Source organism: Haliotis asinina, chromosome 5, assembly GCF_037392515.1.
Source record: "Haliotis asinina isolate JCU_RB_2024 chromosome 5, JCU_Hal_asi_v2, whole genome shotgun sequence".
Lineage (NCBI taxonomy): Eukaryota > Metazoa > Mollusca > Gastropoda > Lepetellida > Haliotidae > Haliotis > Haliotis asinina.
The window spans coordinates 67,448,578-67,471,224 of NC_090284.1; the positions used below are offsets into that span (position 1 = coordinate 67,448,578).

General features: G+C 39.6%; 1 protein-coding gene across 1 annotated transcript; it reads right to left on the reverse strand.

Annotated features, from left to right (window-relative positions):
- Nucleotides 1–2,933: 2,933 nt before the first annotated feature.
- On the reverse strand, nucleotides 2,934–18,991 carry LOC137284085 (solute carrier organic anion transporter family member 3A1-like). The gene is made up of 9 exons (XM_067815765.1): nucleotides 18,381–18,991; nucleotides 17,925–18,011; nucleotides 17,438–17,617; nucleotides 16,559–16,723; nucleotides 16,060–16,249; nucleotides 15,048–15,171; nucleotides 14,349–14,503; nucleotides 13,847–13,911; nucleotides 2,934–4,544 (listed from the first exon to the last, which is right to left on the reverse strand). Exons 1-9 carry the CDS (start codon nucleotides 18,973–18,975, stop codon nucleotides 4,261–4,263), a joined length of 1,845 nt encoding a protein of 614 aa, XP_067671866.1. The 5' UTR covers nucleotides 18,976–18,991; the 3' UTR covers nucleotides 2,934–4,260.
- Between the last annotated feature and the right edge of the window lie 3,656 nt (nucleotides 18,992–22,647).

The following is a 22,647-nucleotide window of genomic DNA, read 5'->3' on the forward strand; positions in this document are numbered from 1 at the left end:
GTGTACCATGTATATTTGCATTACTTCTGATCACATTTGCTAGTATCTCTGCGCACAGTCTGAATATATATGCCCCCTTCTTTGAAAAGGAACTGACATGTCCATTTACTAAAACACTCGATACAGTATCTTCGAAAAGTATCTTTACCCATTCTTCAAAATCAGGTCAAAAACTGAACAAAATAGGACGCTATGCATTAATTACATAGACTTTCTCAACGTCGATAAGTAATAACAGTGTCACTGTAATCCATCACATCACAGTTCATTCTGGTTACTTCCCAAAATGTATATCTACCAGCTACCAATCCCCTTTAGTCCCCATGTGCTATTAAAGGTAGGATGTACTTTATACTATTTGCTATTTTTGCAGATGCCCCAACCCTAGATAAACAAGCCTAATTTCTGCCAAGAAAATGACCGTACAATTACAGAATCGTATCCACTGTAGGACCCCCGTCGAAGGATTTTGAATTTTCTCTAAATTTTCACAATGCTTTTCTTCCAAGCAGCATCTATGCTAGCCTCTAGCAGCCTTCCACACGTTGTTTATGGGCAATTCTAATTTTTGCGGAAAAACCGCTCTGTATGTTTTGTTAGATTTACATCGTACTAGTTGCCAAGTTAAAGGCATTTGAGGCAAGTCGAATACGCGGTTTATAGTGACAAAGCCACATGTCTCATATATCACTGAGATTACCTCGAATAATTGTTGCGGAAGTGGACTCCAATTAAATATATGCAGGTGTTTGTATACAGACCACTACACTGCCAGGAACCAAGCTATCGTGAGAGGCCTATGCGAGATCCGATTGGATCGTTTGTCGCTTAGGGAGGAGAAGAAGAAGTACCTCATATAGCGTGAGTGAGTGAATGAGTTTTGTTTTACACTTAGCAATATTCCAGCCATGTGTCGGCGGTCTGTACATAATCGAGTCTGGGCCAGACAATCCAGTGACCAACAACATGAGCATCGATCTGCGCTATTGGGAACCGATGACATGTGTCAACCAAGTCAGCGAGGATGATCACCCGATCCCGTTAGTCGCCTCCTACGACAAGCACAGTCGCCTTTTATGGCAAGCATGGGTTGTTGAAGGCCTATTCTACCCCGGGACCTTCACGGGTGACCTCATATAGCAAACCAGAGATATATAAGGGTGTCTATGCTACACGTGTGTATGCACCTGAGAGTGTACTTGTCGATCCTCATACAAGACAGGCTAAAACTATGTTCAAATTTCAAGACTCAAGATTCAGGATTCTTTATTCAGTCTCAAAAGCCTCCAGCCCAGCTAACATGGATATAAAGTGTATGTACAGTTAAGTGACTCAAGTCACAACGGGAACCCTCTCTACTGCATTTCAATCTTAATCTGTAAAACATAATAATAGTAATAAGAGTCCATTTATCATGCGCATAACTTCACGCACAATGCATACTCGAAGAGACCAAACAATCTGATTATTATTACTCCGATTAACCCAAGCTGCCTGTTAGGCGTGAGAAGGTTAGTGGTTACATGACATATTCCCTCGGGTACTCATTTTCTGCTGGGTGAACAGAGGCAATCTTGAACAAACTCACTTGCCTAAGGTGAGAGCACATGTGATTTGAATCGAATGACATTTTTAACTGCTTTAAGTGTTCATTTGTTAGTGAGAAAATGTCTCTCACCGTAATTACGTTAGGATCTGTCAATAGGATTAGCTATGGGAAATTATGGTCAGGTAGTGTACTATTAATGTTCTGAGCCCATTTTGCGCTGCACACACCTATAATTTTGCTACTTAATGACGTAAACGTAAAAGCGTGTATTTCCGATTTAAACAGTCAGTCTATGTGCTTGCTTTGTGCATCAGAAAAAGAACGAAGTAATATGCTAGTGTTGGGAGGTAACTTTTGTTTCATAGTTCAGGCTGCGTATAATTTTATATTGTATGTGTAAATTCACTTGGTAGGTTTTGTAAATAGTAATATTTTCAGTATTTTCAAAGTGTCCCTGGCAAGTTCCTGCTTGGGTGAGTCTATTATCATTTAGGGTAACACTGTTGTTTGCGTAATGTAATTGTAGGATTTAATTTCATTAAGTAAGATTAATTTAGGCACATTTCTTTCTTCTAGATTTATGTGTCAGGTCTGAATTTGTATTGGCACAGAGAATTTTATATTGTTTTCAATATGAGACAATTTTCATCCCTTTAGTAAAGTGGACAAGTCCATGAGTTTCAAGCTGCGCCATCTTTTCAAGTAGATGCACTTTTCCTTCACTCGAGGAATGTTTTGTGTAACTAATTATCATATTTTGTAATTTGGACATTCCTTTGAGAGGTAAGGATTTTCAGAAGCTGTCAGGTCTTTGTATGCGGGATATATTACGAGCGCGTCACTCCTTTGGTGTTTTAGTCGATAAACATAGGGCCCACAAGAGTTACTTCCCTTGAAAAGAGGAACCGTGTTTGAGGGCAAGGATAGTTGGCGGTTGTATATTCATATTCTGCAACAGGTTAATGTCAGTCAGTTTCCAGTATACATCTGTGATATTTCTGTATTTTTACACAACCCCGTCATTAAAGGTGTTAGAATATCTGCAACTCCCAGCCTAGCTGTTCTTAATCCAATTTAAACCAAAATGTGTTATCTGTCTTTTGTGGGGCAGGGCTGAAGTCCTAGAAACTCTCAGAAGTCAAGCTGCCAGACACGGTCACCCATCCAAGGACTGTCCGAGTTTGATGGTGCTTAACTTCCGTGGGCACAAACGTGGCTCAAAGTTGACCGGCCTCCACGTTTCGTCTGTAAGTTCCCCCATCACCGAAAATAAATGGAGCGATAAGTTATAGATGAATGAAGTGTAATGTGTGTATTTCTGTATCAGTCAGTTTATCTCGTGAATAGACCTTAGTCCCCCTTAAAAAAGTCAAGATAATAATACTTCAGTATTAAGTTTTTACTATAATGAACGTGTTTTTTGCATCTTTAGATTTAATAAAAGAAAGATGAGGTTAAATACGGCAAATCTGTTGAAATTCTGGTGAAAGTGATGCCCTATCTCACACTCCTTCTACCTCGCACATATAACCTGATCCATAATTGAAAAGAATATGCTAAACATGATACACCCATGTCCCCTTACCAGCTCTGTGAATATTGCACAGCATGACATGTCATTGCTTAGGGTACCATTACGCATATTCAATATTGCTTAACCCAGTATGTGATTACTCTGAATAAAGAGTCAACATTAACATAATTTCGCCCACATTTCTGCTGATACTGCAGCATTTGTACTGTTATAACTGATACCTGAAACGTATTTTCAAAACCTTGTATGGAATTGCTCAATGACATCCCATTTATGGAATCCCCTTATTTTATGAGCCATATAAAATAATAGGTTAAATATGTACATCAAATATTTTGAACAAAACAATTGGCGATCGGATAACAAAAAGCATGAGATAAACAAAACACATGGCATTATTAGCTACATACAGCAACAGATACAATTCCATAAATTCAGGGCTAAGAAATATATCTTTTTCATGCATTAATCGTTTCTGCATAAATTTGGTTAATTAACATGGCAAACAATAATAGACATAAATGCAACCTTGGCGAACACCCCTGAAGGAATTAAAGTATTCAAAAACATTTAAATGATTTAATGTATTATAATATTTTATCAATACATTATAGCTTGTAGAAGTGCAGTTTGTGTATACATACGATCAGCACTGCGTACATATATTCAGTATAGGATACATATATTCAGGATAGGATACATACATTCAGTATAGGGTACATATATTCAGTATGGGGTTCATAGATTCAGTATATCATACATATATTCAGTGAAGGATGCATATATTCAACATATTCTTCTGTTTCACATCTCCAATTAACACCAGGAGAGCGAGCGAGTGAAAATAATCAACAGATGAAAAATATAAAACATACTTGAAAACGTAACTGTGTAACTGATTTTATGAAAATGAAAAAGTTTGATCAAGAAAAAGTAATTCAGTTATGTCGGTCATGTCGCTTTGCTTCGGAAACCTTTTCCTGATAAATACACATACAATAAGAACCTTTACTTTTAATGGTGTGCAAGAATATATTTTTTCAACGTACAGCTACACAGAACGGAGATAAGAAAACTTTTCACTATTAGTTTTAAAATTTTGAAATAAAAATTCAGAGCGAGCAGGAGAGGGGAAATACAAGAATACAGTCGGCCTACTCGTAGCTCGGAAACATTTTTACTGTTTCATAACAGTTAGCTCATTTTCAAGAAAATGTTTCCCTTCTTCCTCTGAGTCGGCCACAGAGACGTCCTCAACAACACCACATTTAAACAGAAGAAACGCTATGACGTAGGAGATGGCTGACAGTGCTTGGAATCCAAGGTCCATGGATTTCATTCGGTACCGTAGTTTTGGAAGATCATACAGGACGCATGCGCCAACGTGGCCACACTCGGTGTGCCACTGAATGCAGCAGCTGTCGATGACCTTTCCATACACTACTGGTGCTGGGAGAAAACCTGAGTAGAGAACAACTATTTAAAGACAATATTTCTCACCACATTTCTCTGAAATAAATAATGCATTTCACTCAATAATCCTAACTATTAGGTCCCCAGAAGCTACCATATAATTTATTCCACCCCAAATTTATGTATTTAGATTACAAACATAAATAAAGGGAATGACTTAAAGGGACTCTGATCCATAGCGATGAATTGTTTCGCACAAACAATCTATATTTAATTGCGTGTGGTGGGCAGCCGATGCTCCCTAGACCTTGAAGGACACATTTCCAGAATTTCTGCAATTTACACACTTGGCCAAAAAGAACATTGGATGCCCGTCAGATGTTTTGGTCTGATTGTAATTAGTATTTCAGCAATGTAAGTTTTTCCAAATTTTATGATGGGTGGATGGTACGATGAATGATGCAATTTGCTCCGTTCGCTAAATTAAACAAAAGCTTTGCCGTTGTCGGAAAAATCTAAAAAATTACTTTGGTATATATAGAGTGTTTAACGTCAGTACACAGCATATGCTTATATGTATTTCTTATGCAACAATAAACTTCAGTTCGAAAAAGAGTCAACTGACAGTTTTTAGGCAACAAGAATTGCATGCCAGCGTTACTACTCCCTTGAAACAAATGTTTGGTGGTATACACCTTCATCTGTCATCATTAACTTGATGCTCAGTTAATGAATTTATAGTGAGTGAGTGAGTTAATATTTAACGTCACATCGGCAATATTTCAGCCATATCGTGACGAGAACATGTAACACTGAAATGGATGATATATATTTCTTAAATAAACCTGTCAGCAAAGGACAGTAAAACAACCAGAATATCACAGTTACAATTTAAAACTAGTCTTGAAAGTTAAAACTAAGATCACTATTAGGACAACACAATATAAAACACGGGCTATATATCACCAACGACAGAAGGTAGATCACCATGCTAGGGACCATGGGGACTTACAGTACATTTGCTTCCAGCATGGACCCTAGTTGGATTTACATCATCCCTTCAGCCGTTAGCAATTCAGAAAATCTAGCCATAAATTAAAAGGACACGTATTCTACGATTAGAAACAGTGGAATATTTTGATGTACTTTAAATGTTTTTGGACTTACGTACCCTCTCAGGAGGACAATAATTTTACAGTGCTTTAACCCCCCTCGAGGATACAGCCACTAACACTTTAAGTTACTAATTCAAACTTCCAAGAATAAAATATTTATCTATTTACAATTCATTTAGCAAATCTAAGTCTTTTAAAAATGCAAGAATTAAATGGGAGCTAACATTATTAAAAAGATCCTTCAAAGTTTGTGAATTAAAATATTTATCCCTTGTGATGGAATATTCAACACAGTCAAGCAGGACATGCTTGACTGTGATTCTTTCATCACAAGGGATACAAAACGGAGGATCTTCACCTTTTAATAGATAACCGTGAGTATACCTCGTATGGCCAATGCGACATCGTCGCATAATGACCTCCTCAAATCTTGACTGACAACCCAAGTAAGTATAACCGATATAAGGTTTTATTTCATGTAATTTATTGATACCTACTTGAGTGTCCCACTTCTTCTGCATCAGATCACGGATATACGTTCTAATGCAAGCTTTGTAATCTGAATATGGAAGAAAAAGTGGTGTCACAGATTTGTTGAGTGCCGCCTTGGCAGCAAGATCGGCCATCACATTTCCAGAAATACCTACGTGACTGGGTAACCAACAAAAGACGATGTCGCATTGGCCAGTAGCAAGATTATTATACAGTTCAATAATTTCTATTAAAAGTGGATGTTTACAAGAAAGATTTTTAATAGCCTGAAGGCAAGAAAGAGAGTCTGAATAGATTATATACTGTTTACGTTTCGGGTGTCTTTGAATATATTTAAGAGCTGTTAATATGGCGTTAGCTTCTGCTGTAAAAATAGAACTATTATCTGTTAATCTAGAAGATATTGTTCTGGATCCAATGACAGTGGCACAAGCCACTGCGCCACCGTCCTTGGATCCATCTGTAAATAAGGGTTTGTAATTGCTATATTGATGTTTTAATTGATGATATTCTTGTTTATATTGTAAGTCATTTGTTTCTGATTTTTTAAATGATGTTAAGGTTAGGTCAACTTGTGGCCTAACCAATTGCCAAGGAGGAGAAGAAAGAAGACTGGAAGGCGATATACTTTCCAGCTCAATGCCAGCAGAAGAAATAAATGGTTTAATTCTGTGCCCAAGAAGGGGGACAAGAGACGACGTTTTGTTATACAAATCCTCATAAAGCGGATTGTACACACAGTTATAGGCAGGGTTAGATTCGTTAGAATATAATTAAGTAATGTATTGTAAAGACAATTTTATACGACGTTGAGTAAGAGATGGTTCATCGGCCTCAACGTAAAGACTATCAATAGGTGACGTTCTGAAAGACCCAAGACAAAGTCTTAGACCTTGATGGTGGACAGAATCAAGAAGTTTAAGGTTGCTTTTGCAGGCTCCACCATATACGATGGAGCCATAATCGAGTTTCGAACGGACCAGTGATCGATATAGGTGTAAGAGGGTAGCCTGATCCCCTCCCCACTTTGAGTTGGAAACAACTTTCAACAAGTCAAGAGCCTTCAGGCATTTAGTTTTAAGAGATTTAATATGAGGCAGAAATGTTAAGTGGGAGTCAAAGATTAGGCCCAAGAACTTGGCCTCCTTTACAACTTTGATGGGAGTGCCATCTAGAGATAGTTCAGGGTCCTTATGTGGCTTATATTTTCTGCAAAAATGTATACAATTAGTTTTGGATTTAGAAAATTTGAAGCCGTTTTCAAGACACCATTTATTTATTTTGTTTAAACAAAGCTGCAGTTGCCGTTCAATGGTATGCATATTTTTACCACGACAAGAAATATTAAAATCATCCACAAATAACAATCCATCAATTGAATCGTTTAAAACTTTTGATAAACTATTTATCTTGATGCTAAAAAGTGTGACAGACAGAATACTGCCTTGTGGAACACCCTGATCCTGATTGTAATGATCAGACAGGGTAGAACCCACTCGAACTTGAAACTGTCTGTCATTTAAAAAGTTGGCTATAAATTGAGGTAAACGACCTCGCAAGCCGAAGTCATGTAAGTCTCGTAAAATACCATATTTCCAGGTTGTGTCATATGCTTTTTCGAGATCAAAAAAGATAGACACAGCATGTTGTTTATTAATTAGTGCGTTTTTAACAAATGATTCTAAACGCACTAAGTGATCGACAGTACTTCTGTTTTTGCGGAAACCACACTGTATATCAGTTATAAGGTTATTAGTTTCCAAGTACCAAACAAGTCGATTATTTATCATGCGTTCCATGGTCTTGCAAACACAGCTAGTTAGTGAAATAGGTCGATAATTGGATGGATCCGTATGATCACGTCCAGGTTTAGGTATTGGTACTACTATGGCGTCACGCCATGACGGAGGAAAGTTACCCGATGTCCAAATATCATCAAAAATATTGAGAAGAGTTTCTAGGCAGGATTCTGGTAAGTGCTTCAGGAGTTGATAATGTATGTTATCAGCTCCAGTAGCAGTGTCATGAGCTTGATCAAGAGCAGTATGGAGTTCATGAATAGACAAAGTTTCATTATAATCTTCCCCATTATCAGAATTGAAATTAATAGTTTTCTTTTCTTCTTGTTTTTGATATTGCTGGAATTTTGGTACATAATTGGAAGAGGAAGAGTGTTTAGCAAGGGTTTCACCTAGTTTATTAGCAATATCTGATTTATCAGTAAGCAATTGATCTCCATGTTTAAGATGATGGACAGTAGATTTAGTACCTTTACCTTTAATTTTCTGGACCATGTTCCATACCTTGGACATTGGTGTCCGAGAATTTATTTTAGATACATAATTTTGCCAAGATTAGCGTTTATTCTGTTTAAAGGTACGCCGTGCTTTAGCATTTAAAATTTTAAATCTATTTAAATTATGCACCATAGGGTGGCGACGGAAATAATGTTCTGCTTTTTTCCTTGCCTTTCTAGCCTGTTTGCATTCATCGTTGAACCATGGTTTTCGAATATGTGGAACTGCAGAAGACTTTGGGATACACTCATCAGCAATGTCAATGAGTACATCTGAAAAACATTTAATAGCATCAGGAGCAGTAATAAAACGTTCGGGATTAAGTTTGCCAGTACAGAGAGATTCATATAGAGCCCAGTTGGCCGTTTTAAAATTCCATCGTGATGATGGAGGTACATCAGAGGGGCTCACAGGTTTTAGTATTGTAGGGAAATGGTCGCTCCCACACAAGTCATCGTGAACCGACCATTCAAATTCATTTAAGAGATTAGAGTCAGTAACTGATAAATCAAGAGCTGAATATGTCCCTGTGCCAGGGTGTAAATATGTATGTGATCCGTCATTGTACATACAGAGATCATTATTTGAAAGAAAATCCTCAAGTAATTTACCTTTGGTGTTCGTAGTAGGACCACCCCAGAGTGGGTTATGGCCATTGAAATCGCCCATGATTATACAGGGTTTAGGAAGTTCATTGTAAAGAGCTTGTAGATCAGTTAACTGGACAGTGGATGAAGGTGGAATATACAATGAACAAAGCGTAAATGCAACTTGTAATGTAAGTCGCACAGCTACAGCTTGGAGATTTGTTTTAAGCGCTATTGAACTATGTATAACATTTTACCGTACCAAGATTGATGATCCTCCACTTGCCCTATCACCTGGAGGTGAAAAATAATGGTATGCATTGAAATGACGGAGGTCGAGAGTATCAGTGTGTTTTAAATATGTTTCCTGTAGACACATTGCTGACGGTGTAAAATCCTGGATTAAAAGCTGCAATTCATTAAAATTAGTCCTTAGTCCTCTGCAATTCCACTGAATAATATTATTCTGATAACCTATCTTTTGGGGGGATTTATTGGGGATCTACCCCGCACCTTTTTGGTCGGCGACAGGCTGTGTGCCCTAGAGCGGACGTTTTCAGACACGTCCATGTCTTCGAGTGATCCATATTTGTTGTAAATTTGGATTTTATTCTCTGAACCTTTTGGGGTTCTGCCACTTAGCTTTTTCAAAGAATCAGGCTTCTTAGTTTTTGTTTTACTGGGTTGAGACCTTGTTGATGACTGAGAAGATATGTTGTGATCAGGGGATGTTGCTGATTGAATCTGAGATGTACCAGGAAGTGATTCTGCAGTTTGAGTAGATATGGCAGGTGACAAAGGTTGAGGGGAATCCGTGTTCACCCAAGTCAAGTTTGTCTGACAGTTTGCAGATAATTTCATAATTGTGGATGTTGCGTCTGGGTTTGGTCTGGCAACGGAAGCATAGCTTTCCGTTTGTACTGAGCTCTGGACCAATTTCTTTGCATCTGCAAAACTGATGTTTTGTGTAAACTTTATTCTGTTAATGGCCATTTGTTGTTTCCACACAGGACATTCTTTAGAGAAAGATGGGTGATCCCCTGCGCAGTTTGTGCACTTTTTAACATGGCTGTCACAATCTTCTGTTGTGTGTGTTTTTTCACTACAATGAGCACACACAACAGACAATGTGCACGTATTTACACCATGGCCGAATTTTTGGCACTTGAAGCACCTCAGCGGATTCGGAATGTATGTATCAACATTGAGATTACAGTACCCTGCCTTAAGTGACTTTGGAGCAGTAGGCGATGAGAAGGAAAACAGATATGTGTTGGTTTTTATGGTTGTGTTGTTTTTACGGGTTGAGAAACGTTTGACATATAGTACACCCTGATCTCTCATCTCGGAAACTATATCTAGGTCAGACATGTCTGCCAGCAATCGATCACGATCTCGCACTATTCCCTTACTGGTGTTGAGTGTTTTGTGGGCCGTGACAGTAACCGGAGTACCAACAAAAGTGTCAATATTCAAAAGGTTGGTTGATTGTTGCTTTCTGGCACACTCAATCAACAGCGCACCAGAACGTAATCGTCGAATGTTCTTTACTTCGCCAGCAATGCCTTGGATACCTTTAGACACAGCAAACGGGTTCAGCTTCAAAGGTGTGTTATCTTTGGTCTCAATGACAAGGAAACGTGGCCAATAATCAATTTGTTTGGACGGTCTGAGGTCGTCAACGGGATCATTTTCGAGAGGACGTTTGCTCTTCTTAGTGGGGGTTTCGTAAGCCATGGTTAGTTATGTAGATTTCATCATCCGAGCTCCCCACCCACCACGGAGTATCACAAGGACGATGCTAAAGCAAGCGGGCCTCCAGCTTGCAGCACCAAGGATACCCGGATGATATACTCCAGTAGAAGAATTAGAAATAATTAGTCTACCAGATTGGCCCATGAGCCATCGCCTTCAGGCATAAGACTCTAGGCAAAGTTCAAAGCAACATAATTCAACATCAAACATGTTTTAGACATTAGAGCCAAGACCAAAATCAATCAAAATCAGTTCCAAATCATACTTGTGCAATGATAAATAAATTTATTATCTATGCACAGGGCTTGGCATGACCAGCCGATTGGTTGAACCGGGCCCATTCAACCTCCCGTCTAGGTGAAGTAAGGGTCGAAGGGGTGTGTTGAGCAAAGGGAACGCGGTCACAGGCCCCCAGTGCCCTCAACCCCCAGACTCCCGTCCTCCACCGACACAGGGCCGCAACCCACGGCAAACGGGTTGGTGGACCAAATATACCCCCGGATCCACACGGGGGGTTGGCGAGCACTTAGCGTTACCCAGCACCCACCACGAGGAGGTGGCTCGCCACGGGTGCCTAATGAATTTATAGTGGGTATAATATAACCATTAGACAAAGCTTCCCATTTAGCATTTCTCGTGTCTGGAGTCAAAAGAAAGTCAAAGTCAAAGTGGTTCTTGCATGAAAGGTCACTTACCTTATGATACAAATCATAATTACAATAGATATCCAAAACCAAGAGAGAAAAGGAATACCATACGCCTATGTGACTTTACCAAGGTTATCATAACGCAATAGTATATGTGTTTGGATAGGCGACGAGCTTTTAAATTCTAATCCAGAATCGAGTACCTTTAAAGTTGGTATTCGCGTATTGAGTGTAGCGTCCACATTCTCTATATACCATGGCATTTGGTGTAAAAATCCTCTTACAAGTTGGTAAGAGTACCTTTTCTATAACGTCTAATCTAATGTACCCAAAATTTCTGAACAATTATAGTCTGGTTCATAATTATTGAGAATTTTTCTTCTTACTTTGAGCTATCCTAACACCTCAACTGATTCACTGGTACTTAAAACTAAGTAATGGTATAAGGGAGGTAACTCATCTTGGCCTACTGAGTATAGTACAATTAGAGTTACCTCCCCTGAATTTGTAGCAGACGTCATTTTCCTCAGCACTGTCAACAATGTCTGCTGAAGATAAAAGAAGGTTGATTTTCGAGTTGTGTAATCAAGGAACTGATGATGTAAATACATTGGCAGAGAGAACAGGAACTCCTCTTTCTACTGTGTATAGGATTAGGAAGAATTTTAAAGAGGGAAAGGATTTGGGGCTCCAGAAATTAGCAGGGAGACCCAGAAAATTGGACTTCTCAGATCGCGTCCGGCTGGGAATTTTAGCGTCTAAAAAGCAAAGGGCAAGCATCTCCAACATCAGGTATGAAATGATAGAAAGGGGATCAACAGTTGTATCAAAATCTACAGTTAGAAGAAATTTGATTGATCTTGGATGGGAGAAAAAGACTGGAATTCCTTCTCCTCTCATGAAACAAGAACATAAAGACAGGCGTGTTGAGTGGTGTTTGGCACATGAAAACTTTGACTGGGAAAATGTGTTTTTGACTGATGAAAGCTCAATATGGGTATATCCCAAAAATGTGAAAATATGGACAAAGTCTGCGTCAGCACCGTTGTATCGACGACCTAAATACAGCCCAAAGTTTCATGTATGGGGAGGGATATCCTTATTAGGAACGACCCCACTGTGTGTGTTTGAGGGAAATCTGACAAGTCAACGCTACACTAACATATTCGATAATTTTCTCCTTCCAAGTGCACGTGTTTTATGGAAATGACTGGATTTTGCAGCAAGATAATGATCCTAAACACACCGCAAAACATGCCAAGCAGTGGTTTCAGGAGAAAAATGTGACTGCATTACCATTTCCTGCATATAGTCCTGACTTAAATCCCATTGAGAACATTTAGGGGATGATGAAGGAATGTGTGAATCAAAAGGGGATGACAAAAATTGAAGACATGAAGAGAGAAGTGGTCCGATACTGGGACAGCATAACTCACGAGACACTAACCTCTCTGATAGGAAGTATGCCTACCCGTCTTAGACTGTGCCGTGAAGCTCAAGGAGACTTGATAAAATATTAAATTGTTACCTACACAACATGAAAAGGTCAGTTCACTTTCACAATACATTCAATTTTATCTGATTTGTTCTCGTTTAATAATATGAAATGCTTTAGCTATTCTCAATAATTTTGAACCATACTGTAATAAGAATGTGCTGGATTTGTGTATCGAATGGTGTTTAAAACAATGGTGTGGCACCATCCCTAATTTATTAGTTACAGCGAAAACAAGCAAGAGATCCCTTTTAATTCAAGACAAAAAGCTCTGGATCAGTGTCCCTTTAATGAAACGTATTAAATCGACTCGTGCGCCCTCTACCGGACGGACATTATTTCTAGCGAACCCCATCTTCTAGCTCTTTACAAATATCCTACTGATTGAGACCAGTTCGGCAAACACCACCAAACCGCTTGCGATAGATTTCGATGTAGAGAGCAATTCTTAACATTTCACATACGTTCGTCTAGATGTTTCAAACGTGGATTTCATGGAAAGTCGCACGGAATGGTAAATCTTTTCGCATCAATAGTAAGCTAAAGTGAGTGTACACGCCCAAGTATACAATACTGGCCAAAATATTGTCGAACATGTGTGAAAGTGTGCCTTTAAATAGGGCGTGAGGGCAAACCTCGTCACGTTTGTAATAAAGCATAAAATAATGTGGTGGTAACCTCCATCACTGAACAGTCGCCATATTGCGGTCATTGAGACGTCCTATATTTGATTAAAGTGGGTCGGCGTTTACTGAACAATTTGGATAACATGTCAGGACAAAGGAGTTCCCGTGCCTCGTCACTTTCGTAATAAATCAAATAATCATGTTACTGACAAGACACATCTCATAGAATTCAATCCAGTTTCAATATTTTATTGAAATATTTTTCAAGCTAGATAAAAACAGTATACTGTCGTACTCATTCATGTTTTAACTAGGGATATGTTACAGTTCACATACCCAACAACCCGTTGAGGAATGATGTCAAGGCGACGACCATGGGTTTATCACGCGGTTCAACCATCCTGAAAATGATGTAACGAATATGTGAAACTATAAAACTCAGTTAAAATGCCTTGAAAAATTTCTGTTGAATATAGTTAAATATTTGCCGAAAAACAATAAAATCTGTTTCAACGTTATAAATGACCCATCCTTAGCCTGTAACATTTCAGTTCTCTCAAGCACAGTGTTTGCTTGTTGGTTTGACAGTTGCAGTATTCTGGTGTATGGTAAATGATCGTATCTGGGCCCGACAAAACAGGCATAGATATCAGTTATAAGGATAGTTTTCCGCGTACGACTATATACATTGACAATATTAAAATCTAACCACTTGATCTTGTAATTTAACGAGTATGAGTTTCCAACTCTAATTTTCACGGGTGTGTATGATAGCGTGAGATTACCTCAAATATTATATTATGACTATTAAATTATTTGTAATCTGAGGAACACCTACTTGAGCATTGTCATGAGTACGGGAATGAGAGAGACGCTGCCCGCCATTCCAGCAATCAGGTCCACGGTGATGTAGGGGTAAAGGTAGGGACAATCTGTCGGACACTTGCCCGCTGTGCCCTCGCCACCTGGAATCTCGCTGCATCCAGTGTATGTCTGAAATGGTGTATACAACTACAGATCTTTAAACGTTCTATGGGGAATGCGACAAGTGAATCTGCAAATATATCCCTAACAGTACATAATTTGGCTGGCTGGTTTGCTGTTTAACACATCACTGAGTAATATTCCAGCTAAATAATCGACCAGCACCATGACCAGCACCATGAACGTCGATCTACGCAACTGGCATACGATAACATGTGTCAATCAAGCCCGAAAACCTGACCACCCGATCCAGTTAGTAGCCTTTCAAAACAAGCATTTGTTGCTTAAGACCAATTCTAATCCGGATCCTCATGTGTCTATCACACAAGTGATAAAAACCAATAACGTTTGTTCAGAACAAGAACATTTCTATGTTATTCTTACAATGTTAAGTCTATGTAATATGTAGATAATATTCCATTTAGTCGTGCCACGACATATAGTCAACGACAGAGAATTTCGCTTCCACAGCTTCCACAAAGATTCAAATTATCACTTAGGAATAGCTTCCCAAACAAGTGACATTATGTGACTATGAGATTAGAATACATACCGTTCCATTCTGAGACAGGCATCCAGCCATACACGGACTGATGTAGGTCTCGCCGTCAGCTCCACACAGTGGCATGAATTCATCGGTATCACAACCACAGTCCGTAGTACTCGTCATATTGTGCCTGGAGAACATAATTTTGTCATACATGAACACAACGTTATATTCGCTGCATGGAAAAAGAAGGTAATACATGACGACCTCGACCGATTCATTATTTTATAGTCAGTGGTTAACGTACTAGGTTTAGCGGCATGGCTGATTCCTGAATATGCTACAGTGATGTATAAATCTGCGTCTTCATCTTGACATTGTAGCAGTGGTTGTGTTATTCATACACATGCGACTCACCTACATTCACATGCCCACAAATACATAAATGCATTGCACAACTCACCTGCAACTCACCTGCCTATGCACAGATGCATTGTACAATTCACCTACAATCACCTGCCCCTGGACTCATAGATGCATTGTACAACTCACCTACACACACCTGTCAGTTGATGCATAGATGTGTTGCACAACTCACCTTCACTCACCTGCCCATGCACAGATGCATTGTACAATTCACCTACAAACACCTGCCCATTGATGCATACATGCATTGTACAATTCACCTACACTCACCTTCCCATACCTAGATGCAGTGCACAACTTACCTACACTCACCTGCCCACTGATGCATAGATGTATTGCACAGCTCACCTTCACACCTGCAAATGCACGGATGCATAGATGTGTTGCACAACTCACCTACAAGCACCTGCCCATCGGTGCACGGGTGCACCGTGTAACCCATCAGCCATCAGCCGCTTGATGTAGACACAAACAACTCACCTTCACTCATCAGTCTTTTGATGTATAGACTTTTTGTACAACTGACCTACTCTTATCAGTCTCGTACATTATGGACATGTCACCCCTTACCAAACACAGACCCACTGAATGCCTCATCTAAAAAAAGTCTTCCGATGTCCATGGTGCCTAGGAGACACAATGGTTGACTCACCTGCTGTCACCCATTCCCTTGATGCTGGCATTAGGACATCCAAATATCAGAGTGAGAGAAAAGAAGGAAGACGTGAACAGTGCTACCATCATGGTCAGTTTCATACAACCTCTGTTGGTCAGCTTGAGTTTACTGGTAAGAATACCACCGAGTAAAATGCCAACAGTTGCCCAGAGAAATTCTTCCAAACCTGCAACATTGGTGTACACATACTGAAACAGTCGAAATGAATGACAAACAATTTTGGCAGCACATCATGAAACACACTCGATAACATTCAAACCCCCTTGACTTGGTCACTGTATTCGGTCATCTCATGTCTTTATACCAAAAAACAATGTAATGTTATAATTGCATCCACCTCCAAAAAATATAAAGAACATTAAGAACGTGTGGATATACTATATTTTGATTAGGACATGGAAGTGATTTTGGATCCTTTTGGCTCTTTTTTAGTCTTAATGAACCAGAATGGTTTGAAATTTCAACTTTTTCTTACCGGCTATAAAGTTGGCTTGCGAAGCCTGTACCATAAATTGGTTCTCAAAGTATTTGGGGGCGAATGCCATGTTTCCCCCCACGAAGAAGATCACGCTGCAGTTTGCCAGCAACAGACAAGCTACCACTGGGTTCCGACATATTCGCACCATCGATATGGGTAAATCTACAAGTATAGAAGACGATTCTCTTGGTTGTACAACCTTCTTTGACCATCCTGTGATCGATATGTATAGCTTTGTGTCAGCCATTGTTACCTCATCCTCACCACGTCTTCAGATAGGATCAAGACCTCGAAGGTGATTTCATCTGGGAACTCTACACAGGGCCCTTATGCCCTACATTTATCATCCTAAACTGACTCTCAAAGTAGAGTCAAGAAACCTAATGGCAGTTAAATGTTCAGATAATTTCAGTCTTTGATTAATAACTGATGATTTTGGATGATGAATAAAATATCATCCTCGTGTCTTCTGACATCCTCTACATCAACATTCGTAGATTAAAGTAAAAAAATACTTTTTTGAAAATTCAAACATTTCGTGTTGATATGGGGCCGAAGGGTATATAGTGGTTAAAGCTTTTGCTGAAGATCCGGTTCTACGTCCCACATGGGTGGACTATGTGAAGCCCGTGTCTGACGCATGTAGACATGAATCACGTTTGGTTTTATCCTTAGTGACAATAATGGTATAAAAATTGGAAAACCGCATTATAGAAACACAAAACATCAGACCCTCACACAGTTAGCTTCAGATGCATTTCAATCATGAACTTTCTGTAATCGACCTGCAATATTTTGAATCATCAATAGTTAGTTCCATAAGGCTAAATTGATTATGGTTTAGATGTAAAACAAGTAATATGATGTTTTGCGTACCCGACAGCTCCTCCTTAAGGGTGTGACTTTCTGTCTTCATGGGTCTTTTGGTGCGTTTCTTAATGTGCTTTGGAAAGGAACCTAAGAGGACAGCGAAAAGGAGAGATACGCATCCAAAGACCAGATATCCAATCCACCATGCCCCGATCCACTGTGGGTGAAGAGGATCCATCCGGGTGTCTTCAAAACAAACAGTATAATATATATTGACCGCTGATACCCGTGAAGATACGGGTTAGATTTGGTCTTTAGTGCCCCATGCTTTACGCTAGAGGCGACTAATGTGATCGGATGGTGACATTTGGGACACATTCCATTACATCCCACATGCTTATGATATCAAAACCGAGTTGTCTAGGGATGTATTGTGCAGACTCGATTATGTATGGCCGTCATGCAGCTGGAATATTGAGTGCTTCGGTAAACAACAACAAACATCAATTGCTGATGCTTGTGACGGAAGTGCAGGACTACACAAAGTACTCACCACTAAGATCAACAGGCATGGCGCTGAAAACCGCTCCTAAGTTAAGTGCAATAGCTGGGCCGAAGAACGTCACTGTCATTATGATTCCTGCAAGACCATAAACGACAAAACATGTTGTCTGAAGTTTCAAACCGCAGTGCTTTGCCTACGTGTTTGTCATGACGTTTACAGTTTCAGAAATCACACCACCTTGACCATTACTGTATCTGGCCATTGGTCATTACTATACCCATCGCCACCGTGTTTGGGATGGGTGTTGCGGCCATTATATTCATTGTATAACTAGTAGATAACGGTTAACGGTAGAGTAGTGGAAAGTGAAAGTGCCAGTGGGAGGATGGAGTATTCTGTTTCGTTGACATTCTTCACTATGAATAAGATCGTGGTTGATAAAAAAATGAAAGTGAGTGAGATTGTCCTTCATTCTTGGTATTGTCTGCAACATGAAAAACATACCTGCCAGTAAACTTGACTGTTGTTTGTCACGGGAGTTATTGTCAAGATACGGAAAACCCAGGGAAAATCGTGGTGATTTACCCACTCCTAGTAACACCATAAGCACTGCAAGCACACTGTACACCCAACGTCCGTTGTCGGTCTCTTGGCCCTCCATGGACGGGCATCGATCATGCTCCTGCACAGAATCCTTACACAGCCTAGCTGTTTGTGAAGAGGAATAATTTGAAGCAAGATCTTCTAAAGTAGGGAGCGATACTGGATCCATGAAGTGTAACATTCCGCACATTAAACTAGCAATACTATACAGAGTCATTGCTCCGGACAGGACCCGAGGTATAAAGCGTTTTCCCCCGAAATGGCTGAAGAAGAAAATAGCTGAAAGATAACCAATTTCGTTGCAACTCAGAAGGAGGCCACTTTTTGTACTGCTGAGTCCAAACTGTTTCTCTAGTGCTGTGATCTGTGACGTTGTGTAAGACTTGACTGACTCCAGCAACAGTGACGAAATGCTGAAGACAGCAGTGAACCAGAGGATGTTGTTGAAACACCATCGTCGACATCCTCCAGCCTCAGCCATGGTGCTGCACACCATCTTGATTATCTACTGCCTGGATTAACAGATGAAACGATATGGACTGTGCGAGATCTTGCTGGTAAACAGACAAATCAACGGTACAATGTCGTTACGTATTGGAAAAAACATTCAGCAATGCCACTGAATGACTATCTGGCAAGTTTTGTGATACACGAACAAATCACTTTGAAAGCAGTTTAACCTCACTTGGCTATAATGGCCTGTAAATATTTGCTTATCATAAGAAACCCGTCCGTTCATGTAACAGAGTGGCCAGTGATCAGTCAGTTCTCAACAGAAAACCAAACTGCTCGGTTCTCCTAGGGATTAACTACATAGGATACGGCTATATGTATACTATTGCTACGGTTAATAAATTACCGTGACAAAAGATATAAGAAATCCCCTCAGAGGTCTGAAATATTCAGCAATATGTATTGACCAAAGAGCAAGATACAATGATTCACCACACAGGTTTCTAGTACAATGCAGCTGAGTCAAATTTAAAGTATTGGGTCACAAATATATTATCAACTCACCAAAGTCTTGATTTTCAGCGAGAAATAGTTACACTAAATCTAGAGCAGCAAGCGGTCTTGAATGTACTTATTATGTAGGTCAACGTTGGCAAAGAGGCAGACAGATGTAGGTAGGCCGAATGATGACAACCTCTGTATGACTCTGAGTGTAAGTTGGTGTGTGTCATCAACACAACAACCAACCGTGTATATACACAGTCAGATTCGTGAGCATTCCAGCGAAGTATTGAAGCTTCGCGATTGGCTTGAGTTTACCACATTATCATCACAGCAATTTGTTCCAAAATTTATCAACGTGCTGGCACAGTCGCATCCTCGATATCTCCAGGGTATACGTTTCGATAAGTCTCAACTATACCCTGGACGCATCTACAGGTCGACCTGATAATTTTATAACCTCACTTTGCTGGCTCCGTACTCTCACAGCAGCCAATCAGCTAGGCCGCCGTTATAACCGTGCTTGCCAGTGTCAACAAAGGTAGCGGTCGCAAATGAGAAGGGTTGCTCGCAGTGCGAGTCAGATCTGGGGGAAATCATACAGACAAATTTAAATGTCCGAAACATTTAAAAAAATGTATGCAAAAACTCCTTCTACCTCTTTCAGAACACCTCTGCATGGTTTGTTTTGCCAAGTTTAATCGGTTAGATAATTTAAAAAGCGAAACTTCCCAGCGAAGACACCTGATTGGATAAAAAGCCAGCCAAGGGAGGTATTACATTTATCGGACTGAGCCGTAGATGTGTCCAGGGTATAGTGGAGACGTCGGAACGTATGTCCTGGAGATATCGAGGATGGCATTGTCGTAACAGCAGAACAAAATGTTTGTCCTCAAACCCAGGGAGATATCTTGATGGACTTTTAATATTACAATAACCTGCCATCCGTGCGCTACATGCCCGTTTTTAAATGTCTCAGTTAACGAATGTTCAAACTTCGCAACACTGATGTCAATCATGGTTGATTCTAACTGATACTGGGCCATCATATTTCCTATTATCTTTTGAGGCATTTTGTCTGAAGCATTTGGTATTGGGAAATTATAATTTTTATCAATTTTGAAGAGTTGTTTCTAAAGTTTGCGTTAAGTCTTTTACTTCCTTATACAAACGTATGAGCATGCTGTTAATACCTACATGGTACTTATGACTACATAATGCCTAGACTGCCCTGTCACATGCTTGATATCTTGTCAACACTTGTCTATGAATGGAACAGAGCGTGTTGACAGACTCACAAATATCATTTTGCCTTTTGGTACAGGTCTCATTAACCTTCTGGGTTACAACAGTTTGAGAAACTATTGTGTTACTGGTTATACCAAAAATAACAAAGCTATTATGACACTTTTTAAATACCTGTAATGATATGAACATAAATTACACACATAAAGGTAATTCAGTGATAAAGTTAGCAAACGTTTCTAATAACCTAGACTACTGTTCACACTGGAAAACAAACTATAAACGTTTTTATATCAGTAGTGTATGCACTGCTGCAAAGCCCTTAAGTAATTTCACCACTACTTCTTACAGAGCTCTTACCGAGTCGTTACACCTATTTAAGTGGGATAAAGCATCAATGTCCATTTATGTATGGTCAGTTTCAATTGCACCCGGATTCTTGTCCGAACTGTCACAAACACTTCCTCTGTCGGTGTGAAAATGTTTCAATCTTTGAGCAAAATCAGCAAGAAGTGTATGATCGTCTTCAATGATAATTCATGATACAGCGTCACTCATATCGTAATCTGCTTTGTCGTGACTGGACTTTGTTCTACTCGAGCATTCACTTGTGGGTGATAAAATGAGTTCGTGGCATGGTGTATGTTCAGTTGTTCTACAGGCTCATTTACTTTGTAATTTACAGTGTCCCGTTATCAGGTACAATTTCCTGGGTACAGCCAAACAGCGGGAAAAATCTCCTCTAAGATCAAATGCGCAAGCTTTAACCAAACAGCAAATGCCTCTGGCCACCCGGAGTAGTGATCTGTGAAGTCAATTATATACTTGTTACCCGAGTACCCGATAAGGAACTGATAGATCCATACTGATCCTACCAAATGGATATGGGGGTGGTGTGTGTGTGTGTGTGTGTGTGTGTGTGTGTGTGTGTGTGTGTGTGTGTGTGTGGTGTGGTGTGTGTGTGTGGTGTGGTGTGGTGTGTGTGTGTGTGTGTGTGTGTGTGTGTGTGTGTGTGTGTGTGTGTGTGTGTGTGTGTGTGTGTGTGTGTGTGTGTGTGTGTTATATCAGTCTTGCGGGGTTTTATTTACTTTTCATACACTGTTTTTGACAATTTCCACAACAGGAAATATATTCAGACAGCTCACATTTGTATAGGTTGACCAGTGGTACTTTTTGGACGGATTCAATGCATCTGTCTATGCCCATGTGTCCACCTTCAATGTGATAGTGTATGGATATATTCGGGTATGTATAACCTGGGATTTGGGTTCGTTTTCAACATTAATGATGAAGTACAGTATGTTCATCAAACGGAATCTACCCAGCACCCGTGTCTTCAGCCCCATTCATCAGTTATTCTTTGATGTTCTTAATTGACTCATCATTGTCTTGTCCACTGCCAGTGTCAACGTCGGTCTCCATCATAGGTACTGGACATGGTTTTTTGGTTTGTACAGACATCTGGCAAACTCTTGCACATCCATTTTTTCAATTCAGAGCCCATTGCAGAGTCTAATGTGTTCAGTATGTTGCTTTACATTGAACACTGTCCTTTGGGGTTTGAGATAACAACTACCGACTTCGTTCAAACTGAAGTACATGTTAATCATAATATATTAAACATTATGCTTCTAAATCTGTGAAATATTAATATTTACCAACTACAATTCTAAAGCCTTTTTTCAAGCAGTGACTTAAAGGCATACATTGCAAGGCTTGGTTACATCATGACACCATATAAGGCATCAAAGATATTTCACAAGCATGGTAGACGACCCTTAGCCTCATTAGCGTATTGCCTCTCCACTTGGCAGATATAAATGCCATGGTGTTCGATATGTTTATTCTATAACTGAGTTTTCCTGCAGATTATAACGGACACAGAAACTGGAAATATCCCTACAAAAACATTACAGTGAGGTCTAGGCGGAAGGGAAAGTAATATCGTTTTGTGACTGTGACAAAGACT